Source organism: Chroicocephalus ridibundus, chromosome 11 (assembly GCF_963924245.1).
Source record: "Chroicocephalus ridibundus chromosome 11, bChrRid1.1, whole genome shotgun sequence".
NCBI lineage: Eukaryota > Metazoa > Chordata > Aves > Charadriiformes > Laridae > Chroicocephalus > Chroicocephalus ridibundus.
Window position 1 is genome coordinate 12,804,026 of NC_086294.1, and position 27,722 is coordinate 12,831,747.

The 27,722-nt window shown below is 48.3% G+C and overlaps 1 protein-coding gene across 5 annotated transcripts in view; it reads left to right on the forward strand.

Annotated features, from left to right (window-relative positions):
- Positions 1-13,429, forward strand: part of NR3C1 (nuclear receptor subfamily 3 group C member 1) — a 67,336-nt gene extending 53,907 nt beyond the window's left edge. For 4 of the 5 annotated variants that reach the window (XM_063348842.1, XM_063348843.1, XM_063348845.1 and 1 more), the window contains exons 7-9: positions 6,816-6,946; positions 9,919-10,076; positions 10,816-13,429. In XM_063348842.1, coding sequence (XP_063204912.1) covers positions 6,816-6,946; positions 9,919-10,076; positions 10,816-10,968 — 442 coding nt within the window. In that variant the 3' untranslated portion in view covers positions 10,969-13,429. Of the gene's footprint in view, positions 1-6,815; positions 6,947-9,899; positions 10,077-10,815 lie in introns of those variants that run through there. The other variant, XM_063348846.1, reaches the window with a different exon arrangement.
- The last annotated feature ends 14,293 nt before the right edge of the window (positions 13,430-27,722 follow it).

Here is a 27,722-nt window from a genome sequence, read left to right on the forward strand (position 1 = left end):
GCCTTTGACACATACAATCGCAAAATTTCTTTAGCATCACAGTTTCACTGACAATAATTTAAACAGTGATGCAAGTGACACGGTTTTGTTATGTCTCTGTTTTCCTGTTTTTAGAATGGAGGCAATGTTAATCCCTTTGGCATGCTTTGGGGTGGTAGTTTTAGTATTTATGTTCCTATTGCGCTTCAGTATCAGATCTCTCAAATCTTTTCTGTTTAGAAAAAATATATTAATTGTTACATTTTCTATGAGATTAGCCAGTTACATTTCAGGCTACTTCTTTTTCATGTTTATTTATTCCCTGCTTTTTTTTTTTTAATGTAAATATTTGTCCAGGCTTTTATAAACTGTAATTGTTTCTTCATAGTAATAATATTTCACAAAAAGGTGAGGAGCTGATGATGGGTGAGCACCCATCTGTTTACTTATGTTTATTAGTTCTTAGAATATGTCTCTGGAGTAAAATAGTCTCCATGTGGTGGAATTGAAATAATTGATGTTGTCACTAATAAGCATAATAACATCTAATTTGCTTTAAGTCAGGGGTCTCCTGCTGTTTTATCAATGGGTCGAAACCAGAGAGCTTTACAGCTAATTATGTATTGGTACTCTTAAAAAGAACTGCAAGGGTAATCCTATTATACTAAATATTAATTCTCAAATGCATTCTAGTTACAGTTTTGGTACATAAATTGTTCATCAAAATGACATTTCTTTTCAATAAAATATGTAGACTGGGAGAACTGCAATTTCATCTCCAGAGTGCTACAGGTTCCCCATAAAACTCTCTCTGGTTGTAACTTTTTATGTACCATTCATCAATAAAATACAGCATGACAAATACTGAATAATACATAAAACCACTGCGTGAGTTATAAGATGCTCATGAAGTGCAGCCCAGCAGGGAAGCCAGAAGGGCAGCGCCACTGGGGGAATGTTGGGTAGGACAAGAGAGACACCATGAACATGAAATAAAAAATGCACTTGGATTTTAAGGATCAGATGTGTCCGCTCTCTCCGCTCGATACATCATTCAGAAGATAGTACTGTGGTACATAATATCCCCTAAAACCCATTGTGGGGTTTATTCGGTGCTACTTTCTGATACGCATCTTGGTGATCTTTGACCCAAACAGCTCCTTCCCACCTCTCGCCCGCACCCCCAAAAACTCTTGCTTAGTCTTTGAGTTACGCTAGAAACAGGTCCAAGGTAGAGGGCAAAGCATCCTCTAAACATCAAAACAGCTCTTATCATTTGATAATTCTAAAAACAACTGTAATATTTCATAATATTACAGTGAATTCTCTGGAATAATAGGAAAAAAAGTTATTTTTTTCGTCATGAATTTTAGAGCTTGATTCCACTAAATAGCATCACCTGTAGGTGTTTGTGTGTAACAGAATCAGAACCTGCATCTTGATTGTCTAGAATTGTCATTTTTACGGTTAACCAAAGCTGTTTGCATCACATTTTTGGCTTCCTCTTCAGTAGTATCAAATTTCTGCATGTGGATAAAGAGGTATAAGTTGTTCAAACTTGTAATTTTTGGGATCTGCAAATTACATTTCTACAGATCTGTACTTTAGGTGAACATTTTTCATTTGTAACTAAGAATTTGTTCTGGCTTCGTATCTATTAATTGCAGTTTCAAAGCATTAGTTCAGTGGAGGAACTAGAACAAAATTACATGTCTTTACCCATACCATGTTAGAATGCAATAATTCCAGGAGGACTTGCGTCTCTTCAAGCCACAGCCTTTAAGTTGATGATGTACTTGTTTATCTTCAATAGAAGTATAAACACATTGAGGATTTGTCAGAAACTTCCGAGGCTCACATGAGCCCCCCGTGCAGCCCTGTATCATTTCAGCCTTACTAAATACTGGCAAATATTCACGTGGGTGGGTTTTCAATTCTGTTGTGTAATTTGAGTTTACGCATCAAACAAAATGGTATGTATCCCACTATGCTATAAGTGATAAACATCTCACTGTACATACGGAACTACAAACATTCGATTCTCAGTATGATTTTTTAAAATATATTTAGCCTGGTTTTGACCCAAAAAAATTCCATTGATTTTACTTATAAACAGTTGACCCTTGGAAGATTCATAAGAAAAGTATAGGTGTTATTACGTACAATGTAAATCAAGAAATGGATCAGACAGGCATCTTACAATTAACATTATTTCATTATATTCCTTTGTATCTTCGTTACAGCAATAAACTGGAGTTGGTCTGAGACCAGCTCCTTTGTGGCCCCCTTCCCTGTAGCCTGCAGCAGTGCAGCGCGGGGGAAGCGCTGAGGAAGGGGAACACGGGGTTAGTTACTGGGGGGCGGCCGCGGAGCCGTCAGTAATGGTTTGTGTCTGGGGCTGAGCGCTGGGCACAGCGCGTGGTAACGGGGTAGGGGGAGCGTGCACTGCCTTCTGCCCAGTTACCTGTGAGGTTACAGATCCCTGCAATCACTTCTATTTTAATTTTCTTTGGGTTTTATATGGGTTTCTAGAAACCATTTACTTTATTCAGTTTCTGAGCTTTAGAGACTTGTCCTCATATTTGGTGCAATTCGGTGTCTTCAGCTTCAGAAGGAGAAACTCTGTCTTTGAAAGGTTCTCCAAGCCTTGGCGATTTACGTGGAGAACTGCAGAATACGTTTTTTAAGGTTGAATCCTTTATGGGGATAATAAGACTTTCTTTAGTTTCACGTATCGGTTCAAGCATCCGAGCAACATCAGTCTTTTATGCATTTCTCCTTGCAGCACCCCTGCCCAGTGTTACTCCTGTGTAGTCACTGCCGACTGATAGGGAGCAGCAGGACCCAGTAGCTCATGTCGACAGTTCTCGGGCCCCTGTGTCTAACTGGGCTGTACGGAAAGAACCTGTCTAACTCGTTCAGAGGCTGGTCATGCTGCATTTCCAGCTAGCAGATCCTTAGCATTTATAAATGTTTACCATGAATGCCCAAAAAAGCTTCCCAGAAATCAGAGGATTTGTTTTCCTTGGTGCTCAGGTAGCTTTAGCTGTGGTAGTGCTGGTTCCCACTGTTCATTACTACCATTGTAGATTCTTCCCGAATTGAATTTTCCAAGTATCATCAATGCAGTCTGTGGTGGGAAAGAGAATTAAACTCTGTGCTTCTTAAGTCTTAAGCTGTCAGCCTAGTCATTTGACCAGTCTTCTCCTAAAAATTGAATATTTATTGAATATTCCATTTTTATGCCTGTACTCCTATCATTTATTTATTGGGGGGGGGAAATCATCCAATCTATTTGAATAATGTTTATCACCTCTTGGATATCCTAAGTTAATACGTCTGATAGGGTTGGGTAGGGTGGATTATAAAATTGGTGTGGTATGAAAAGAAATTCTTTCCTGTCGCATTTGTTGAGTCCAAAAAGGTTCACCATATGTAAATCTTGGGCTTTAGACCATCATTACGTATTTGGAGACTGTATAAAGTTGTGATTTTGTAGTATTGTATAACTGTTTATACAGTTCGTGATTCAAAACATGCTTTAGTTAGAACCGGCACTACTGCTATGTCAGCTTTAGCGTATGTGAAATTGCAGCAAGAGTAACTAATACAGAGTTGTGTTCACCCAGCAGCAAATGCCATTTAATTGCTGCCTAGCTTTAGTAAGAAGTTCTTGGAAGTCCCGTGTCTTAGGATTTTGACTCCGTTTGCGTGCTTACCATCTTAGCTCTTTGCTCTCCTTATGTTTGGGGTCAACTCCTTGGTCTCATTTGTCCTTCTAATATCATATGTCGTACAGAATATCTGCATTGGTGTTATTTGAATAGAAAGAAAATAACAAGTGATTACACTTTTATAAGCAATGCTTCATCAGTTCTTTTATTCCCAGAATTTTTTCGGAACATTCTTTTGTAATTCTGTGGAGTCAGTATCATCTGTTTTTCAGACTACCAGCATCTTGTTTACTGATTTTTATTCTTTTATAGTCTAAGCTGAACTGAGTGACTCACAGCAGTGTTGAAAATCATCACATGCTTTTACCATCAACATGCATCCCCCACAGGACGCATGTGTAGGGCCCGTGTGTGGTAGGTACATGGGCTTTGGCTGCACCAAACCTTCCGGCCACTGCCCGACGCGCGTTCTCCTTTCTGAGGGAGCCGCTTCCAAAAGCAGAGGGATACTAGGTACTTATGGAACAAGAAGGGGATTCAAATTGGACTAGATTTGCAATCGCTACAGCAGGATCGCTCCAGAAGTGGTAAAATGCCATTAGTCAGAAGGTCCCAGTGTATGTGGATGGCAGCAACTGCAGCACTGAACCACTGTGATGTGCCCCATGTCCCCGGGGCTCCCGGCTGCTCCCCCGGCCTCGGCGCAGGCTCTGCCCCCTCCGCCCAGTGCAGGCGGCTGCCAGACCCTACGGCTGCCCCCGTCACCTGCCCTGCCGAGCACCGCAGTGGAGCTTGAAGGCTCCGTGCCATCAGTATGGTTCTGCAGATAGCTTCTGCAAAGAAGAAATCGTGTGTGATGTCATCACTAAATATAATATCTATTTTCATTAGCTAAGTGTAGCACCTACTTTAAGTATTCCATCTGGTTTATGTGTGGGTAAATTAATTCCTAAAGTTGCTACATGCCCTCTGCAGGGAGGGGTTCCAGTGAAACTAGAGAGGGAGGGAAGAGCCCCGAAGCCCTGCCCTTGGCTGGGCCTCTGGTCCATGACTGTACTGTCCCAGGACAGCCCCCCTGCATTGGGATCATCTGCTGTGCGCCATCCAGGAGACCTGGGCGGGGGGGGTGTCTGGGACCGCTTCCCAGCCCCCTGCCCACATTGAGGACTATCCAGTGAATCAGCTTCCACCTGGGACCCGCTGCCCTCCAGGGCATAGTGCAGAGCTCATTGCTGCACTCCGGCTCCTCTGGTGGGATGGGCTGGGGTTTACTCTCGCTTTTTGAGAACTGCAATTTGCATAGCCTTGGTATTGCCAAAAATCGGCATGTCTTCATATAGATTCTCAGACTTGTGGTGATGATTGCGTTTACAGCAGATAGAAATAATGACAGGCTGACCCATTTCATAATGTTTATTTTAACCTTCTGCCCAGAAATGGTAATAGTTTTACATGAGGAAAACTGCTGAGCCCTGTCAGAGAATGTGTTTGAATTACTCAATTTGAAATAGGCGAGATGCCCTTTGATACAACCCAGAGGGGTTGGGAGAAAATTTGCCAAACGGCCAAATAGTGGCTTTGTGTCAAGTGCCCTGAGAAACATCCCACAACTGAACACGTTGCACTTACTTCTGTTTCATGCAGCTTAAATCGTGTGCTCCTTGTATTCTCGCTGTTACTCCTTGATTATGGACTCGAACATGGTGACAGTGTTTGTAGGTGGGTGGAGGTGAGTGCACGCGTAGAGCTGTAGGGACCGTTTGTGTATAGGGCAGGGCGGCACATAGTCCAGTTACACTGGGATTACACTGGGAAGGAATTGTCCAACCACCTGCATTTGGAAATCATGGAGTTTAGATTTGTACTTGATTTGCTTTTAATACAGCGTCAATAGCTTGTGTTTCTTTCAGTCTTTTAAAACCAATCAGAATTCCTGTTATTCTTAGGTTTTTGCACCTTGAGAAAGGGAGCGTGTTTCTCCCTGTTTTCACGTGGGGTTTCTTAGGATGCTTGTGAGGGTACATTATCTAATTCTCTTGAAGGGCTGAGGTTGGGAGAACTGAGAAATGATAGCAGCTTTGGAGGAATTGGTGTAGTTTCATAAGCAAATCTTACTCTTATACTGGGATTCAATTTTGTCTCTGTTTTGCTTTAGATTATAAGATTGAATAGGCGATGTCTTAGAAAAGGTGATACTTCATTAACGCAAAATAACTTGCTAGCATCACTGTAGAGAGATTGTGTAGTCACTGCATTTGAAAGATACTATTTTGCCTTTTTCTCTACAAAAGTTTACATGGAAAAGCATAAATCTGTCTTACACTTTTCAGAATTAATCTGCTCTTGTTCACTTCCCACCCCAAACTGTAATCCTGCAGTATTCCAGCTATAAAAGCACATGTAAAGAGGATTGTTGCATCAGGCGAGGTGCTAAATAAAAGGAGGAGTTCCTGTCTTGATGCAGGGTTTCATTAAAATAGAAAAAATAAAAGGAAAAGAATATATAAATACATAATGTTTGTCATTCTGATTCCAAGTAAGAGCTTTCCAAGATTTTCCTTTGGTTGTCAATACATCTCTCCATTTATGGTTAGAAACCTTATTATTACAGTACAAAGGTAATGAAATTTAATTGCTTGAAGAATGTAAAAGGATACGAGAAGTATAACGTCACTTTGAAGATAGAACTTATGGAAAGTTGATGCTATCACTAGTGAGCAAGTATGTATTAAATTTAGGTGGACTTCTCAAAAGTCTTGAAAGAATTAGAGAAATCTCATCTCTAGTACCATCATCTTTCTTTATACAGATTAAATACTTCGGGACTGTCAGACTTTGAGAACTTTGTCCCACAGCAACTGAACGTGACTTTGATGTGAAGTCCTCGGTAAAGACAGGCTGCCCTTATGGCGCTGGGACTTCCCGTGTCATGCTCCCCTCCTGCTGCTCCAGCCAGTGTTCCTGTGTGGTGGCCAAGGCAGTTGCCCTGAATGGCTTCACTGGAGAAAACGCGAACATAATTTTGTTGTGGGATAGATCACGTACCAGCTTAACATCTGCCTCTACAACCCCCACTGCTCTTGAATGAGGCGTGGAAAAACTTAAATTTAGAACTTTGAGGTACCTAGACATTTAACTAACTTTTATGCTCTTATTTCTCAGGCAGAGAATGAATCTCCCGTGTATGTATGAACAATGCAAACATATGCTTATGGTTGCCCGAGAGCTATCACGGCTTCAAGTCTCATATGAAGAGTATCTCTGCATGAAAACGTTGCTTCTCCTCTCTACAAGTAGGTGATTAGTTAAATACTTATGTGAACAATGTGAGTTTAACTTGCCACTGTTATGAGCGTGCATGTGTAGTTTAAAATTGTGTTAAGTCGTCTGATGGCAAATAAAAGTCAAAGTGTGCCTCTTGGCACCTGGCTATACAGGGTTAGGGAAGGAACCTCTGCTTTTAGCAGATAGAAGACATTCATGGTAAGGTATTACGGATTGTGTTCAAAGCTTTGCAGCTCCAACAGAGAGGCCTAACGCAGAATTGCAATTTAAAATTCTTCAAAAATACATAGATCACAACCTGGGTGAGTAGTTCAGGATCCAAAGAAATGGGCCAGGCTATAACTTCATGCTCATAAAATACTTAAAACCCAACCAACCAAAAAAATCCCCCGAAACAGCAGCACCTGTGAGGAAGTTCTGACCCAGTGAAGCAGTTTCCCCCCAAAAAAGTTAACAAAATCCTCCAGAAGTTATATAAAAATTGTTAAATACAAATACAGCTTTTTGCATTTACATCTAAAAAGTATATGGTGGATTTATGATAGATATCATAAGATAGATTTATATAATGTACTACATGATGGTTTTTATGTCTTTCAATATGCCGTAGTTAAAACAAGGCCCAGCTTAGTAAAATTCTGTTGTCTGCACTGCATGGAAGGGCGAAGTAGAGTGTCAAAATAGACCTTTTAGAATATACAGAAATAGACTAATAGGAGACATTACGTAAATAACTCTGACAATGTTGTTTACACCCTGTGTTCATACCCGTTGGTACCTAGTGGTTTCCCTGTGGGTGCGCAGCAGGGCTCAACTGTACCCCGGCTCCGCTGCAGTAGAGTAGTAGAGAGCCCATGTGTGTGTCCCCGTGTCCCTGTCCATCCCAGAGAAACCTTGTCCCATGGCCGTCACCCTGACACCCTCAGTCCCACAGGACTCGGAGCTGCATCTCAGCAGCGACTGTTGTTTTCCCGGAGCCTTTGCTGCGTCTGCCTGGCAGCGGGTTGGTTTTGTGTTAGCGTAGGGACAGGTTTGCCAGGACGCTCTAACAGCATCGCTGAGAGCGACAATGCAAGTAGAGCTTTCTCAGCAGAGTTCTTTTACATGATGAAAAGCAAATATTTTTAAAAGTTTAAACAATTCATTACACCGAGGGTTGAATTGTTCCTTATCTTTAATATTTCCGGTGAATGATAGCATTAACTCTTACGAACAGATGAGAAATTGGTGGCTTTGGGCTATTTCCAGAATGAAGGTGGGAGGATCTTGTCAGCCAGCGCTGTAGGCACTGGGAAGCCTCGGGTGAGCAGAGGAGGAGAGGTGCCGGGCAGGAGAAGAGCCGGGTGCCGCACTGCCACCCCCATCTCCTCCTCACGGACCCACACCGCCTCCCCTGACAAGCCCAGGGTGGAGACAAGGGCTCTTTTCAGAGGAAACTCTCAGCTCCGCACTGCCGTGGGCTTTGTAGGAACTTGAAACTTCCCCGAAACTGCAGATTTAAAGCAGTTTCTGAAATCTCTCCCAAAAATTCCTGAAGTGTTTTGAATGTGGTGTAGGCCAACTTTCCTCACAGGAATTGGAAATTTCCTTAAAGGAATTTCCACAGCAGAAACGAGGAAGAGACTACACTTGTAGAATTAAGCCCATTCACGAGTGAGGTACAGCAAGCACTGGCCTTAACCAGGCCTCTCTGGTGTGTTTACAGTGAAAGACAATATATTTTCACATTTCTTTTCGAGTACATACATTGTGTAAGTGTGGTACATTGTGGACTTCTGAAAATTGAATAACTGAAATTTGTATGGCTTTTTAATCCATGACTTCACAGTTTTAATTTATGGATATGGTGTTTTTGTGTAAGTTTTCCAAGAGAAGAGGAAGAAGAAGAGGAGTAAAACAGGAATCCCACATGGTGTAGACACGTAGCTCACACATAGACATAGCTCAGACCTTTTCTATTTAAATTCTTGAAGCAAGAGTTGACACATCGTCATCTCCTGTGTAGCCAAGGCAGATAAGAGCCTTCACTCTGGCATCTCCCAGATGCTGACAGCATAGCGAGGGTTCGATTTTTAAGGAAAGGAGCTTTAGTGGCCTCTTTCCTCCTCTCTTGCTTTCACTCGGCTTTGTCGCAGCTCGCTCACTTCTTTCTCTTCAGCTCTTTGCATTCACTTCACCAAGATAATCAAAGGCTTCAAATCAAACATCTTATGGACCACTGGAGTCCAAATACTTGATTTGTCCTGATTTATTTACTAGTCTTTGGCCTCTAGAAGGACCATCCTAGTAGGAGAATGTAGGCACAGGGACTGGACATGGATTTGAGTGACTGAATACAGGCCTCGGTCCCCAAACCTTGGATTTCTAACCCACGGCTCCTTGTCCAGCGTCATCTCAACATCCCACCCCTATTCCAAGAAGCTGCTGAGCCTGGAGTCCTCCCAGGCTTGGGCAGGCAGGTTGTTGTCCTGTCCTTCTGTTCCTGCCTTGCCTGGACATGTTATTTGATCCACATCAGGAAGGTTGGGACTAGATGATCTTTCAAGGTCCCTTCTGAGCCAAGCCACCCTGTGATCCTCCCCTTGATCTTCCCTTGACACTCAGAATTTTTGTGGAATCTTTCCAATGTCACGTTTCCCCAGACACCGAGAACACACAGGAGCTCCAGCCCTGGTGGTTCTTCATCAAGGCACTACCGGGGCTTAGCGTTGTTGCCTCCATGGTCTGGTTCCCTTCCCTCTATTTTTTGTTGCATTACCTTTAGGGTTTTTTATTATTTTTTTTCTTCTGCCAGCAGTCCTGTGCTATTTGTTCAGTGAGTCATCCGTCTCAGTTTCCTCTCTCTTTCATTGTCTCTCAGCTGCCATTTTATTAAGTCCTTTTTCTTTTGGTCATTTTTGTGTAACTAATGTAAGAAAACTTAAATAATGACACAGTTCACAGATGTGTAATGTCTTAAAGGTTCATATCAATGTTACAGTTCCTAAGGAAGGCCTGAAGAGTCAATCTTTGTTTGAAGAAATCCGTATGACGTACATAAAAGAGCTGGGGAAGGCCATAGTGAAGAGAGAAGGGAACTCAAGCCAGAACTGGCAGCGATTTTATCAACTGACTAAACTGTTGGACTCTATGCATGATGTAAGTTCTGAAACCAATGCTCTAGGCGTTCCAGATAAATAAGTTTGGGGATATGACAGTCATCTCCTCTATCCTGTTTTTTATTTAAAGCGATAAATATTTGGGGAGGGCCATGGGAAGGAGGCGGTCGTGCTCCCCTGCTGCCCAAGGAAAGGCTGATGGAAGAGGTGAATGTGGTGCTTTCAGACTACTTTTGCAGTGGACCCCCAGCAATTCATGACAAACTATTTAAGAATCTATGGAATTGTTTAAAATTGTGTTAAAGTAATGCATCAGTGCTATTTTTAGTATTAATCGTGGTCTCATTTTGCAAGGAACTCCAGAATGGAGGCTGCCTCCCTTTGCGGTATGTGCTCTGAATTGTGCGTGTAGCACAGAGCAGTTGAAGTGGGGTTTGAGCTGGGTACGGCCAGGGAAACGCTGAGACCTCAACGTCTGCGTTTTTTCTTGTTAGTGTCCCAAGCACCTGGAAAGATCTTACTAAGCTTATCCAAATGTGTCTGTGTGTGTTACATGCTAGAATGGGAATGGGTCCATCATCTCTTCAGTATCCGTAAAGACCTTGTGCGATCTGGTCACTTGTTTTGGATTAGAATGCCGGTTACAAGACTTACTAATTAAAAGGAGGATAACAGCGCCTGTCCCGCGCTGCAGGAAGTTGGGAAGAAGGAAGGATGCAGGTTGAGAGTTCTTCTGTATGTGTTCGTGTGAAAATAATTCTTTGCTTTATCACTTGTAGGTGGTTGAAAATCTTCTGAGCTTTTGCTTCCAGACATTTTTGGATAAATCCATGAGTATTGAGTTCCCAGAAATGTTGGCAGAAATCATCAGCAATCAGATACCAAAATATTCAAATGGAAATATCAAGAAGCTCTTATTTCATCAAAAGTGACTGCCTTAATACAAAAGGGTTGCCTTAAGAAAACGTCAAATGATAGCTTTTTTTTTGTAAAGAAAAAAAACCTACAGAACTTGTTAATTTTGTCCTTGCAGCGGTGTTTCTTTTGTAATTATGCACTACATGTGGTTTACAGAGGGCCAAGATTTAGGCTATAGAAGCAGCGGATTTCTCACGTTTGGTAAATAACTGGGGAGAAAGGAAAGGAAAATAAATCTTATTTGTCAGAAATTATATCTCTCCCCTCGTGCAACATCCATGGATGCATCAAAACCACCGGTGACAAGATCTGAGGCTGTGTTACGAACATTCTGCTAATTAATTTCTGCAGTTGGCTGGAGACAATTTTCTAGGCTTTTTTTTTTTTTTTTTAGTAAAGTGTTTTGGATTTTTTTTTTTTTAAAGTTAAGGTAGCATTTTGGTTTATGCATGTAACCTGAAGAAAGTTTACAAGTGTATATCAGAAAAGGGAAGTTGTGCCTTTTATAGCTATTACTGTCTGGTTTTAGCAATTTCCTTTAACTTTATATACCGTGAACTAGGCTTGTTCATTTTTTCTTACATAATTTTTTTGTAATACTTCAAGATGCCTATTGTACAGCTGGTTTTTTAAGGTGGGGCAGCTCGTAGCTTTCCTAAATGACCTCTAGACATTAATCCTTGAGTATATTCACGTGAAAATGGGTTGGGCTTTTCTAACCTAATAGCTTTCAACTGTCAAAGCGACCATAAAAATTTGGCATTTTTTAAGGGCCAGGGTGGGTGGGAGAACACTCTCAAATCTAATTTCAGTAGATGCGACTGAAACAAATACTTTTGGTATACGTGCAAAAGCGTTGGATATGCAGATTCATAGAAAATTAACCCAGTCCTCACTGGATGTAAATGAGCAGGTTATTTTATATATTGAAAAAAACAAGCCTGATATTTGCATATAATGCAACAGCCATAACTATGAGAGTCATGGGCTGCATTGATGCCAAGAAGATCAGTCCTGACTGCCCATCAGGAAATTTTCAGGAAAATATGCATAGCTTAAGAAAAGTTTACTTCTGTGTGGAGAAACTCACATTTTCTATACACTTAAATCTCTCGTCATACAAGTATATATGGAAAAATACCATTGACTCAAGAGGCAGGCATGTAATTATGCCCAGTGGTTTGGTTTTGTTCTGTTTCCTCGTATCGATTCTAGAAATCTCTTCTTCAGCGGGATGCCGGCCGTCGCGCGGGCAGCAGAGCCCTAACTCTGGATATCCCGACTCCGACCGGGGCGGTCCGGGGCCCGTTCTCACATCTCAGCCCTCCCCGACTGGCTCAGCCCCTTTCCTGGAGAGCAGGAAAGCTCTGCTACTGAGGTCGTGGTCTTAGAGTCGTATGTCAAACTTTCTGTCTTTGTAAGGCTGCATCCCTTCATACCGACGTACTAGCGTGCCATAAAATTACCACAGGTCCTGTGAATTTCTCCTTGTTGCCATTGATAACTATATTTTAAAACGTTTAGAAGCTGTAGTAGCCTTTTTCTACGTGCACCTTAACAATTTTCTGTATCTCAAAATTTAAATATTTACTAAGCCACTCTAAAATTTGATTTTTACTCAAAGTGGCCAGATTATTTGTGTAATAGAAATGAGAAAGATCATCCGATGAAATACAAAACCTAATATATTTTTATATTTAGTTATAGTTTCAAATATGTATAATCGGTATATTCGCTGATCTGAGAAAAGAAGGGAAGGGCTACTGCAGCTTTAAAAGCAATTTATTAAATGATTGTAAAATAGCTTGTATAGTGTATAATAAGGATGATTTTTAGATGACAGATTGCTTTATCATGATACATGTAATTATATTTTTTGTAGGGGTCACAAATATGCTGAATGGTAACCTGTACAAGTTGTGGTTTGTCTGGAGGTAGCACTGACGGCATCGGTGGTTAGTATCCAAAGAAGTACTCCGTGTAGAAAGGAAAACCCGCGTTCGGTGGATGGGTTTAGGGTGGCTTTTATGTTTATCAAATCACTGTGTAAAACTCCCAGTCGGCGCTTGGATGGAATACTCCTATCTGTATGGCCGGTTACCATTCACCAGTCATTGCTCGATCCGACCTCCGCTGCAAAAAATGTAAGTCGGCGAGATCCCTACGGCTCTCGACATGCGGGGTTGATTTCATATACAGCCTCACGGACCACTGCAAAAACAGCTTGAAAAATTTGGCAATAATATGCATACAGGTACCAGCAATATGTAAATATAGAGGATAAGTTGTTCACAATACACTAGTACATTTCTATTGTGCGGCAAAAGTTTGTTTCCAAGTGAAAAATAGGAAGCTAAATTTTCATCCTTTCTTAAATCTCTTTTTGAATGTTATACCTATTAAAAAAAGATACTATATTCAGTACTTTGGAGTAAAATATCATCTTTAATAAAAAAAAAGTAATCATTCTCTTCTCTTTGATCTGTAAAGAATATGTACATTTTGTAACAGTTAAGGTAAAGTTCAGTATTTTAATTGCAACTTTCAACCCAACTCAATGAAAACATTCACGCGCCCGGTGTGAGATACAGATAGGAGTTTCACGCCGTTTGGTTTCAGATGGGCTCTTCAGTTAAAAGGAAAAATGTTCCTTCTTTCGAGAATGGTTTTCAAAGTTTTGTCCCCAGATACCTCGATTGGAGCTTGTGCGAAGGAGTGAGTGTGAGCGTGTGTGCAAGCGTTTGTGTGTTCGTACGCACAAAGAGACAAAACCTTTTTTTCTTCCCAGCAGAAAAGTAACGCTAGTGAACACGAACAAATTATCACCCCCTTGAGATGAGTGATAGCGTAGGAGAAGAGAGGCTCTCTACCCCCGTTGTCTGTAGGCCTGTGTATTAATTTTTAGTTCGTGGGTTTAAGGAAAAAAGGAAACTGTGATGTTAGAAGAAAGCAATCGTCCTGTACGTGCTGTTCAGTTTTAAACTTCACGATTCAAACTCTGTAGTGCTTTAGTAAGCAGTGAGAAGTCCATGTTCTGTGTATCCGTAGTCCTTGTAGCAGTGGGTAGTATCTGCACTCTGGATAAAGCAGGGAGAATTCTGACTCCGTCTCTTCAGTGCCTTATCACAAAGTGCATGGATCCGAGCGAGGGACGGCCGCGCCGCAGCTCAGGACACGCGCGTGCCGCACGCCGGGAATGGCCCCCCTGGGAGCCGCCGCGGTCCCGCACCGCGAGGGAGCCCCGGGGGGCCGGGGAGGGAGGGAGGGGCCGGGGAGAGGCGCCGAGCCGAAAAATGACCTCCCCGTTTTCGCTGGAACAGGTAGAAAAGGGGAGGAAGTGCCTGGGTGACCGTCAGCCAAATCCTGTGTCCCGCAGTGGAAGTTGAGCGAGGGAGGACGTCGGGGCCATTCCTTAGAGAGAGGGTTTTAAAGGCCTGTCTGCGCTGGGTGGGGGCTCGCCCCCCGCGCTGGGGTCCCGGCCGGCCGGCGCTGAGCCACCCCTGAGGCGCAGGAACCGCAGGAACCGCGTTCCCAGGACAGGATTAGGGCCTCCAGAAGAGCCAGAGGCGCCCATTTTTTGAGGAAAGGCTGCGTGTATGAACATACCCCACCTCCAAACTAACGTGCGTAACAGCATAGAGTCAGCGATGTGTCATTATTCTATTTTGTATATTAAACAAAAGATATATACTGGGGACAAATCCTATATCATACTGGTGTATGGCATTATTAAAAAAAAAAAATCATTATTTTTATCACAGTAATTTTAAACAGCATAAAAAAAATTAAACCAGTGACTCCTGTTTAAAAATAAAAGTTGTAGTTTTTTATTCATGCTGAATAATTCTGTAGTAACAAGTCTGTAGTTTTCACCTACTCAGTGAAATGTTGGACTGTAAAAGCTTGTGTGGAATTGTTGAACATTTATTTTTTCATTTAAATTTGCTGTTCTGGTAATACAAAGCCACACATCTGTACAGAAGTTGCAGTAAATGTGAGCCATTTACAGCAATGCCGAATAATGGACAGAAACCATATAATAAAATTCTGCTTTTTTCATTAAATGGCTCCAAAATGCTTTTGTAGAGTTTTTGCTGTGTACCTGGAGAGGGTCGGTTCTGACAGCCGAGTCAGTTGGTTTATGTTGTTTTATTTACTCACCTCGTATGCAAAAATGATTTGTACTAAAGCTAATTGCTGCCGTAATTAAGTTCTAGAGTGGGAGAATTTCTGAGAATTAAGTTCAGATTAACAATTTAATTGGAAATCAGTACTTGCATTGCATTACATTTCCCAAACCGTGCTGGATTTGCCGTGGCATTCGCCTCATCCGTTTTCCGGAGGGGAATCTGCACCACCGTTTTCTAACCACATCGGAAGGGGGTCGGGGCATCTGCGCACGCTGACTCGCGCACACGTCGGATGGGTCGGCGTAAAGCTGTCAGGACAATTAAACTGAGGAAACCAACACAAAGTGTGTTTAGGAAAAAAAAAATATATTAAGAATTGATCTAAAATTTATTTCGTTATCGTAATGTTTCTTAACCGTTTGGTGCTTGTCAGAATGGTGATAAACGCTCCCTCCCCAGGATCGAGGACGCCAAAAAGTCCGTGATGGAAGGGAAATGAAACCCAGCACAAAGCGCTGGGTGTTGGCGTTGTAAATCTCGGCGTTTGCCGTGAACGTCTGCCTCCCGACCCATTTCCGCAGAATTTCAGCTCGTGGCGTGGCCTGAACTTGTGTTGTGGCAATAAGGGGATGGCGGTAGTGGGTCCCTGTCCCCAGCTGGAGCCACAGCGTGGGTCTGGGGGGTCTCCCCATGCTGGGCTCTCCCTCGCTGCCTTTAAACATCCCTTGGGAGCTGGGAAACACCGAACGCTGTGTTAGCTCTGGGGTTTTTGGGTTTGAGGGGGGTTGAAAGCGGCTGGGGGTCGGGGCTGGGAACCCAGCCTGAGGGGTTGAGCCGCCCTCGGGCAGCGGGACGGGACCCTGCCCAACGAGGCCGTAACTTGCCGAAAACAGATTTTAACCAAACTTGTGAAAACCCATTTCCTAAATTAGCACTGCTGAAAACCACCTCTGGCTGGGGGCAAGGCGGGGGGGTAGTGGGGGTGGTGGAGACACCACGGTTGCTGTTCAGAAAGTCTCACAGCCCCCCCAAAAAAACGCTGCCAGAAAACTCCCACCATGCGACTGTTGCCGTTTTTAAAAAGCAACGTATATCCGTCAGTAAATAAAACTGCTTTTTTTTTCCCTAAAAAACTAAAAATTTTTTTCCTTAACGTAGCTCACGCCTTTACCCCCATCGGATAGCAGTGTGAGATTCGTGCTATAATGAAATCTCATTTAATAGCAACATCAAATGCCAGCTTTCCAGCGGGGAACGATTTCTTCGCATTGTTTGCAATTAAAACAAAGGCTTACGTAAATTTGGCTTTGGTACTTGCCAAGCGAGGTGGCTGCGGACGGGGGTCAGAGGCCAGGCAAGAACAGGATTCATGGCAACTGCATTAATTTGTGTAACAATCGTGAAGAGACGCTGTAAGGAGACAGAGCTGAAATAACTGCTTTATGGCCACAGCCCCAGCTCAGGGTCTCCGATGCGCTCCACGGCAGAGCGCGTTGGTTACCAGACCTCCTCCCATCCCACCCAAAATCCCATTTATCCTGGTGCGTTTCCAAAATGATTTACATCAAAAGCGGCTGTGGAAGACGTGGTACCCACCCGGAGCCCTTCTCGTTGCAGGGTCTCTGCGTCTCCCCCCCCCGCACCCTCCCGTACGCCCGTCCCACGCCAGCACCCAGCACGTGTCCGGTGGGGACGGAGGGACGGGGGCGCCGGGTGCCCTCCTGCCCTGCTGGGGGGCTCGTGGCGGGGAGGACGGCGCTGCAGGGAGATGGGCAGCCCTGCTCTCGCCTGCCATCTCATTTTGCAGTGCTTGCTTGGGCTCTGTCTTCGTCTTACAGGAAATTTGGATGAAACCCAGCATGAGATTGAAATTTGTGATTTTTGTTTTGTTCACACTCTCCCAATAAAATGAAGGAATTTCAGAATGGTTTGGAAAAGCTGCCATTAAATGCTATTTTTACAGTCCTGTCATTTAAGATTTCCCAGCTCCAGGACTCTTGACTTTGTGTGTGCCTCTGGGACAGCCCACAACGTGCTGGTTTATCCTTGGCCGTTCCCTGCTTCAGCGTGAGGTTGTTTGCTCCAGGCACACGGATGGTTTCGCTACGTAAGACGCAAGTACTGGGGTTTTACAGAAAAAGAGCCTCCGTGGCCGCAGTTGCTGGCTGTCCCGCCGCGCTGCAAGGCGTTCCCAGTGCCGCTGCTCCTGCCAGGCTCCCATTGGGGACTGGCCTTGGAGGGGACCCAGGACTCCTCAGGCTCAGGTTCCGTGGGGGATCCCATCCAATTCAAGTCCATAAATCCAAGGTTGAGTCACCGCTGTCCTCCTCACATCCGGCTGCGGCTCAGCCTGGGGGTGCTGCTGCTTCGCCCCTCCCTGCGTTCAGTCCCACGCCGGGGTGGGTGCTCCCCACGGCGCCCCATCCCCGGGGGCAGCCGCTGGGACCGCGGACAGGCAGGGAGATGGCTGCGCTGCGGCGTCCGCTCAGGCCTGGGCTCCGCACCGGCCCCGCAACTCCTTTGATTCCCAAAAGGCAAAAATCACAGAATCACAGAATGATGGAATGGTTCGGGTTGGAAGGGTCCTCAAAGCCCATCAGTGCCACCCCCTGCCCTGGGCAGGGACACCTCCCACCACACCAGGTTGCTCCAAGCTCCGTCCAACCTGGCCTTGAACCCCTCCAGGGATGGGGCAGCCACTATTGGTGGACCTGAAAATGGTTTATATAGGACACGCACATTTTAAAATAAAAAAATGTAAATATTCAACTTGTGAAAGTGTGACTGGAGGAGCAGGAATTGGAGAAACCTTCTACAGGGGATTAAAAGTTCATTGATCTCAAATGCCCGAGCCCGTGGAACAGCTGAGGAAAACTGGCTCTGAAGCAGAACTGGAGGAGCAGTGATGGGGGTAAATATTCAATACATCTTAGGCTTGGCACAGCACCAGAGCGTAATTAAGGATATTCTCTGAGGTCACAACAGAGAACTTTAAGTTTAAAAACTAACAAGTAGGTGGAATCCTTCTAATTATAGGCTCTGTTGATTCAAGATCAAACCACGTGAAAAGATTGAGGGGAAACTGCTGATGCAGCATCTAAGAGGGCCACTAATTGCGTCGCTAATGCGCTGGGACAGGGGTTATACTTTCTGCTTGATGTGCTACACGCTGAGACGAGCGGCCCGTTGCGCGGGGTGGAGCGGGGGGGGCATGGCCGGGAGCTGCAGCCGCCGCAGGAGCCGGGCGAGGGGACCTGCATCCCTCCCAGCCTGCTGCCACCACGGCCATACGTCGCCCGGCAGCAACGAGCGATGCCGGAGCCCCAGCTGCACCCGCCTGCGCTCGAACATCGGTGCTGGAGGTGTTTGCAAGAGGGAGGAGGAAGGAAAATTTAAAAAAAAAAAAAAAAAAAAAAGGGAAAACAAACGCTGGCCTGAGGCACCGTGAATTGAGTCCCAGCAGTTATGAATAACGCAGTAAAACCCAGCAGAGCATTAACCACGCCAAACGATGGCGAGGACCCCCTCCGCGCTCTGCAGAGAGTGATTTACGGGCAGCTCACGCTGCTCCTGCCGCAGGAAAGGGTCCCTGGTCACCGCCTGGGGCCGGAGGGGACACGGGGAGGGGAGACACACAGGTCAGGGGCAGGTACCAGCGATGTCTCCTGTGCTGTGGTTGTGCTCCATCCTCCTGCGGGTCACGCTACGCAGCACGAGCTCAGTCTGTGTGTAAAATACTTATTACTGAAGAATAATATTAACAGCTTCGAGTTTCATGCAGCGTCTATACAGATGACACTCTGTACATCTCACCAGAACCCTCTGTAGGTGTTTGGGGTTCGGGTGCGGGTGCGTCCCCGCTGCCCTCCTGCCCCGGCCCCACACCCCAGGGGTGTCCCCGGCCCTGCACACCCTGTCCCAGGTCGGGACTCTCTTCCCAGGGGAGCAGCCGTTGCCTCACCGTGACACCCCCACGGCGAGCCCCCGGTGAGTGCCCCGTGTAGTTTGCTGTGCATGCCTTTCTAATTAATCACCTTGATAGAAACCTGCGGCGTTAATTCGAAGATCGCGGTGAGCAGGCACTGAAAGCTGACAGTGCTGGGGCTCAAAGCGGGGGGTGCCGGGGTTCGGTGTCAGTGGGTGTCTCCGGGAGGGGGATGGAGTCGGCTTTGTGCAGCGTAACCGAAGGGCAGGTGTGGGAACGGGGGGATGGGGGATTAGTCAAACACCTCCCAAATGAGCTTCATTTCAGGAGGGGAGCAAAAAAAGAAGGGAAAAGCCCAGCCCAAAGAGAAGTCCAAGTTTTACAGTCACACGAGGGCCCTGTGGAAACACCACTGGCCGGGCTCGGGTCCTGCCGTGCTCTCCTGCTGCCTGGGACATCCCTTGGGAACGCATGTGAATCAGCCGCGCAGGTAATGAGCCCGTGCATAAGGTGCTGAGTCCTTCAAATCCCCGTGTCCTGGAGCTGCCGGCTCCTCCCGCCAGGCACAGACGCGGACACGGACACAGACACGGACACGGGCACCCGGCTGGGCTGGGGACCGGGGGAGCTGCGGGGGACACCCTGGATGGCTGCACCCACCGAGAGGCTTCTCCTGGCTGCATCCCGTTCCGGCGCCCCCGGCACCGGTGGCAGCACCGCGCTGCCGATGTGCAGGACGCCCCAGGTGTCCCCAGGGAGACATGGGGCAAACGCCAGGCAAGGGCTTTACCCACAGAACTCGTGGCTGCCGGCACCGCGAGGCCGTAGGGTGGAAGGGTTTCCCCGTCCCGCGGGAGCAGCAGGGCTCAGCCCCCTCGCCCCCCCGGCGCTGCCCGCGGGAGGCTGGGGACTTGGGACACCGACCGTCCCAGCACGATGGACCAGGATAAAGTCACTGAAAGAGTAATGAACTTCGAAAAACAGGCTGCCAAGGGAATCAGGAGCTCTGAAACCATAATATTTGTCCAATAAGCTATTAAGAAATATTATCTGCCTAAATAATATTCACAAATAGTTTGACAAATACTTTTCCTTTGCCAGAAGCCCAGCTTTTGCCGTTTCTCCTTAGAGATGGTATCATTAATGCTGGCCTACAAATGGTCGACTCATGTTTTCCAGATCACTGAGCCATCCGTCACTCTTTAATCGCGTCCGTGGCCGAACCACTGCCACCCACCGCGGAGCCTCTGCCACCGGAGCAGGGAGGGCTGAGCCCCCGTCCCCCCGCGGGTGCCTGCCCCGGACACCAGCCCCACTGTGTCCGCAGTTACTCTCCCGCAAGAAGCAATCCTAAATAAAAAAACAGCATTTTTTTTTAATTCCTCATTTCTGTCATCCTCTCTTCTTTTTTTTTTTTCCCTTCCTGGCTTGCAGGTGGCACTTCTGCAGCCGCGCTGCAAAGAGCTGCAGGTGTTCTGTTCCTACCGCACACCAAAAATGTACCTTCCTCCCAGGCTCAAACCAGAGCAATTACCAAAAGAAATTAAAAAATCCAACCAACCCAACACCCAGGAAACAAAAAGAAACCCGATGGATGTAGTTTTCACACCCTCCCCCTTCTGTGGAGATGCTTCTTCCCAGGTGTGGGTCAGGCCCCGCTCTGGGCGAGGGGCTGCCGGGGGTCGGGGATCCTCCTCGGAACCAGGGGGCTCGTGGCACCGGTGTCCCTTGGCATCCCCCCCCGCCACGGCCAGCGCTGGCTCCTGTCGTGGCTGCTGGGATTTGCTGAGCATAATGGGTCAGAAAAAGCTCAAAGCTGATGGTCTAAATATATCATTGTTGCTGGGGAAATAAATAATAAACAGAGGAGCGATTATGATCTTGTGGTTTAATTGGTTCTGCTGATTGTGGCTGGAGGGCCGGCCCCTGGCCTTTCGGAGGAGCAGGCGTTTCAGGTGCCAGGCCAACACCGAGCGACATTCATTTAATAAAAAAAACAACCCAAACCAAAATTAAATAAAATAAATAAATAAAGGTAGGCACGGGCCAGAAGAAGCAGGTGCATTTCCCAATCCCAGAAATATTTTTTTATAGATTATGACTGTGGCAAAGTTAATAAGCTCTAAAAGGCCACATCTATGGAATTACCAGGCTGGCAATTAAAAGGCCACTGTACATCAAGCAGGCGTGTTTTTTCCCCTCCCTCCTTGCTCTGGGGATACAGCTCCGGCAGCCGGGGCCGGGGGCAGGAGGCAGCAGAGCCTGGCCCCCCCGCCAGCCCCTCTCGGGAGCTGGACACAGAGTAAAGGTGCCACTGGACCCCAGCAGAGGTGTCCCATCCCCAGCAGAGGTGCCACATCCCTGGCAGAGGTGCCACCAGAGCCTGGCAGAGGTGTCCCATCCCTGGCAGAGGTGCCATTGGACCCTGGCAGAGGTGCCACCGTCCCCGGCAGGGGTGCCACCACCCCGCGATGGCGGGCGAGGAGGGCCCGGCGTGACGGAGCCGCCCCAGCCCTGGCTGCGGGCCAGGCCTGTGGTTCTCCCTCAGGAGCGAGCTATAGTTAAACGACATTAGAATAAGCGTGTTTGCACAAGAGCTGCTCCAACGGCGGCTGGAAATACGAGTTGAACCCAAAGCCCACAAGCGCTTGCAGCGGCAGGTCCGGGCCGGGCTGCGGGGCCACGGCAGGTCACCGGCCCCACTGGCCCCGCGCTCGCCGCACTGGCCGCGGGCACCGCCTGCCGCGGCAGAGCCAGCCACCGCCGCCACGTTTCTCCACGCCGGCTCACAAACACCCTCCTCGCTGGCTGCCGGGGGAGCAGGGACCAGCCGGGGAGGCTGCGGTGCCGTCCCAGCGACTGGAAATGCCAACTGGTGTTCCCGTAAGCCTCCAGCAGTTTTCTTTTAAACCCCACTTCTCCCAGCCAGCTTTGCACGAAGCTAATGTTTTGCTTCGCTTAACAGGAGACCTCGCGTCTAATTCTATTTTAATACCTTCTGTGCCTGCTGCAGCCGTAGCGAGACACCCGGGGTGTCGGGAGAGCCCCGGGACGGCGGGGACGCGAGAGCACGGCGTGACACAGCGGTGACCCTGCCACCCGCCGCCCCCGGACACGCCAGCACTGGGGTGGCCTTGCCACCTCCCCCCACCCGGGAAGAGCCTCCCCGTGCCCCCGAGCAGGACGGGTCAGAAATGACAGCCGGGGTCAGTCGCCATCCCTGGAGGTGTTTGAAAGCCGGGCAGACACGGTGCTGAGGGACATGGGGTAGTGGTGGGTTTGTCAGTGTTGGGTTGATGGCTGGACTCAATGATCCGAAAGGTCCCTTCCAATGGAGACGATTCTGTGATTCTATGATTTTATGATTCTATGAAACCGGGCACTGTCCCCCCCACCGCAGCACCGCTCACACCGGGGGCTGCCTTTGCTCCGGTTCTATTTATTTCAGCCGTTGTGGGGCTCATTCGCCGCACCTTTGCCATTGCCCACGACACCTTCTCTCTCCTCAACTCACAGGCGGTTGTTAACGAAAGCTCTGATCAGTTGGCAGCTATGTAATTAGCTAATTGGCGAGGGTAACCGGCTGGGCCTTGGTGGGGGGGGGGGCGGCAGGCGGGACGCGATGCTGCTGTGGAGCCGGCAGCTCCGGCGGAGATGGGCCACAGGGCCACGGCAATCCCCCTGTGGAAATGGATTTATTTCAACCCCGCTGGGCTCCCAGGCCCCGGCCATCTTCCCAGCCCCCCCCCCCCCCCCCCAGAACCTGAGCCCCACGGCAGATTTCCAGCGTGCTGGGGCTTCGCTTCCCTTCCTGAGTGCGTCAGTGAGTTTTAGAGCACAGGTGCGATTTTCTAGACCCCTTTGTCTGGGGTTTAGAAGCAGGAATAAGCTTCATTAACAGAAGGGAGGATTTATAATAAGTAATAGCTAGGTGCTACCTCGTGAGCCGTCAAACTGTTGTGCTAAATTACAAGCTGCTTTGCCGCGCTTGTCTTCAAATAATCAGCTCCTCACCCAGAGAATAGAACTTTAAATGGCTATTTCTTAAAAAAAACCTTGCTTTTAATCTTTATTTCCCAAAAGCTAAAAATTTGAATTAGCCCAAATGTACAAAATATAATTGCTCTGAGGTTTCTGGTTCGTTAGAATAATTAAAATACCATGCACTTGCTAAGCAGAACGTGTCCCTTCAGCACTGGGCTTGCTTTTTTTTTTTGGCGTAGGTAACTTTCCCCAGCTGCAGCCCAGTCTCACTTCAATCAATCCTCCATTAAACTGGTGAAAGTCTGGCCAGCGCAGGTGATGCTGGGGCTGTCGCCCTCAGCCGCCCGTGTAGCCCGGTCCCGCGGGGGCCGGTGGCCATGGTGACGCCGTCCGGGCACGGATCCATCCCCGCGTTAGGCGAAGCGGCCGGGTTTGGCCAGGATCATCGGGGAGAGCAGCCCGGGGATGCGTCCCAGCCCGTGCAGGATGGCTGCAGGGGACTGCTTGGTGCTCACAGGAATAACTGGGAATGAGGGATGGGATGAGCGTGTGGTCCATGCTGAGCTGGCTGCAGAGCATCCACCGTCCCCATCCCCATGTGTCACCATGGGTGGGATGGATCCAGCAATTACACGTGCGGTTCCTCACACCTTCAGCGAGGACGCACCTACTTTGCCTGTCCCGCCTGCTCCATTAAACCCCGTGCCATGTGCGGTCCCGCTGCGGCGTGGAGCTGTTGCTCCCCCCGTCCTGGGGGTCTGGCTGGGGAGGGACGCGTTGTGCCCACCGCCCGGCTTTGCACAGCCCCTGTGAGCGCTGAGCATCTTGCATGCACCTACGGGATTTAAAAACTGGGGGAGACGATGGTGTTTCTGGAGAAAAGCAAGTAAGCAGCGTCCCGGCAGCGATGAGCTTCTAAACTGAGCACGGGGAGGGCGCAGCCGCAGCCAGCGCCTCCTGCCAAGTGCCATCATCCGTCGGGAATGGCCTGGACGGCTCCTGGCTCCTGCTCCCGCACCGCCGGTCCCTCGGGATGGGGGAGACACGGCCCCGCTCCCCTCCCCGGGGATGTGGGTCTGCCGGGGCGCTGCCAGGGCTGGGGGCTCCTGGGGATGTGGGGGGGGCTGAGCACCCACCGGTGCAGGGCATGGCACCAGGCTTGTGTTTGGTCCATCAGGCCTATGGGGTGTCACCACTGCAGCGTGAAAAAATACCCCAGTGCTTCTTTTAGAGCGTGCCCCCCAGCCCGAGAGAGGTGACGTTAGAGGTTGGGCTCGTTTGGCCATTCAATATAAACAGCTATAAAATTCTAACATCTACCTAGAGGGATGCTGAGGATGCTCCTGTCTCTGCCGGCCCCACGGGGATGATACACCCAGTCCCTCGCTGCCCCCAGGGAGCACCTTCCCCTTCCCCTTCCCCTTCCCCTTCCCCTTCCCCTTCCCGTTCCCCACCTCCGCTCCCTGGGGTCAGGGCACGTCATGCACAGCCCTCGCTGACCCACTGACACCCAACACAGCCTGAACATGCCCCTTTTTTATTTTTTTCCCTACTGGCATCACTTTCCTTGCTCACGCCTCCATCCCTGTCTCCAAAGCAAGCGACAATGTTGAAATGCTGCAGAAAAAAAAGATTAAACAGGGAAAAAGAAGAGACTCGCGTCCCGCAGGGCAGATGCCTCCGTCTGCGGGTGCCCTGCTCAGGGGTCGGGGCTGGGGGGAGACGGGGCCCTGCTCCTGCCCAGCCCGGCTGGTGAAAACGCTGAGCGAACGCCTTCCTGGCCAGTGGGGAAAAAAGCTTATGTGTAATCAGCCTGCGCTTGCTTCCAGCGAAATAATGTTTCTGTGTTTCAAGCAGGAACACAGGTTTGCCTCTCGGCCGGTGCCCGTCCCGTGTCCCGCGGGCGCACGGCGTGCGCAGCCGCTGGCGGGGGCCCTGCCGCCAGGGTATTTCTGCGCTCTGGATTTTATTACCGAGTGCTATTCCAGGCTGGCCGTGATTTACTGCGCGCTGCTTCAGAGCGCACTGGAATCACGAGTTTTGTGCTATTTCAGTCATTTCTGGAGATCGCACCAAAGACTGCGATAAGAAGCGGGGTCAGGGTCTGGTTTCCCCAAAGGCTGGGTGGGACACGGGGCTGGGACACCGCCGGGTGACAGCGGGACAGGGCTGAGCCTGACGGGTTGGAAAAGGGCTTCATGGGCCCTGAGGAACTTTTTTTATTTTGCCTTTTTCAGGACTATGCGCTTGAAGGCTGAAAAAAATATAAATGATGTCGCTACAGGAAAGATGTGTCACTGCAGAACTGCAAAGAGGGAAAGAGCTATTCCGAGAGTGCTTTGGGACAAGAAAAATCAGGTTTTGGGGTGGTTTTTTTTTCCTTATTCCTCTCTCCCCCTCACGCCGCAGTAGCTCTAAGCCAGACAGCTTTTCCCATGATGTGGGGGAGAAGCAGAAGACCCTCTGTGTTCTCCCACGGCAAAGGACAATATTGATTTACAGGTTTTGTAGGGGGGCCATCAGCTCATGCTTACAGCCTGAAGGGCTTCACACAAAGCAAGGTTCTGCCTCTGGGCGTCAAAATCTCTGTGAAACAGCAGTCGGGTAAAGTGGTGTATCTACCTGTGGAAAAAAAAAACCCTTCCCCCAAGCCCTGACCTGCTGCAGCTCCTGTGACCTTGTGTTTTGCTCTTTTGCTTTCCCGACGCTCATGGCTCCCCGGCAGCAGGGTGGCCACAGGCGCCGCGGGAGCAGGGCAGCGTCCCGCAGGGTGTCCCCCGAATCCCACCTTACCCGGGGCAGCTCCCAGGGAACTCCCCGCTTCCCCCCGGTGCTGCCCTGCGAGGGGTGCAGGCCGGCTGCGGACGAGCTCTCACAGCAAACAAAATCCTCCTGAAAAGTAATCTGAAAGAAAGAGCCGATGGGGATGCAGCTCCTCGAGCCCGAGCATCACCTGCAGCCCAGCGCTCCTCAGGGTAGACCATGCCAGGAATGAAAGGAAAGGCAACACTGAGGGACTGAAACAAATATTACTTGAAGCTGTTTGGATTTGTGCTGTGAAATCTCTCAGATAAATCAGAATAAATCCTCTTTAGTATTTAAACAGAGCCATCAGCTGGTTATTGCGGGCTGCAGACGTGACAGCGCTACGAGGCTCTAACGAGCATCTTCCTCCTGTCCCTCACTGCCATCCTCTTCTAAGCTGTCAGCAGAAGTGAAACTAAAATAAGCGATATCCTTCTTCCAGGGAAAATTCCAGTGCTTCTACTGCAGTTTACAAAATAAAGCGGCAGCAGAGCCTGAAATCAATACAAGCAGACTCCCGTGTCAGGACCGGAGAGCAGGATTCACTCCGCTCCCCAAAGTGCAGGCGTTTCTCTCGCCATACCCCGTGCAGCCAGACCCGCCGCTGCCCGCGCACCCGTGTGTGCCCCGGAGGAGATCCCGTCCTGGGACAGGTCCCATCCCGCCAGCGCCCGGAGGAGGGGCGACGGTTCGGTACACGTTCACAGCACCTGAGTCCATCCAGCGCACGGCGGCCGCTCAGGCTAAGGCTGCGTTAAGCAGCAGCAGGGACCAGCAGGAGCCCGTCTGCAGCTTAAAGTGCTGGTCACAGCATCCGCGTCCCCCCGCGTTACAGCAATAACCAGGCACTGCGAGCGGCTACGGAGCACGCCTGTAATTAGCTGTAATGGTCTGGGCTGCTATTCAGGCCACCGAACTCGGTAGAAGTATTCTCGAGACAAGACAATTACCAGGAAGATGTTTTGTCTGACTGCGGAGCCAGATGGGAATGTGAAAAATTCATGGCCAGAGTCTGAAATTGTTGTTCTTACTGAGTAATAGCCTGCTGGAGAAATAGCATCCAAGCCAACCCAACCCAATCCTAACCCAACCACAACCCCATCCCCAAACCCAATCCCAATCCCAACCCCAACCCAATCCCAACCCCAACCTACCCCAGCCCAGCCCATGCTCCCAGTGGGACACCAGGAGGTGACAGGAGCGCTGGCAGCGGCCTAGGTGCTCCCAAACCGTCTGAGGCGATTCACTTCCTGCTGCAAAAACATCACCAAATCAGAGAAGACACACAGGCCGGCAGCTCGAACAGGGGCCCATGGGGACCTCAGAAATGCCACCCGTGTTGGTGGCCACGGGGATGTGGGGACCAAGGCTGGTGCACGGTGGCCTGGCCATGGGCAACCCGTGGGACTTCTGCCATTGACTTACGGGATGGCAGGACTGCACCCTGAGCCTCCTTTGGCGTCTGTTTCAACAGATACTATTGCCCTGTGTCTGGTGGTTTTGGTTTAATGCCTAAAATGATGGGACGGGGAATACAGGAGAGACTTTACCTATGGGCACGTCTGACAGTCCCTGCTTTTTTATAATTGTGACTGATGACTTTAATATTAAGCACCAAATGCCATGTCAAGCTGGTATAAAAAAATGTTTTCTATCTTTACTTTCTCTCGGAATAAACCAATGTTTACTCCAGTACTCAAGCTGGCCCAAAATGGGAACATTCAGTAAGCATTTCAGCCAAATTTTTCTTTTTGGAAAGTTTTAATTAAAAAAAAAAAAATCCACTAGCTCTCCTGTAAGAGCAATAACTTCTGCTTATGCTTTATTTTCCTTTCCTCCAGAAGACATCTTGTAAATAACGTTTGCGTGGGACTTTTGTTCCCAATTACTCTCTAGGTAGTATATCCAAAAGCTCCTGAGTGCC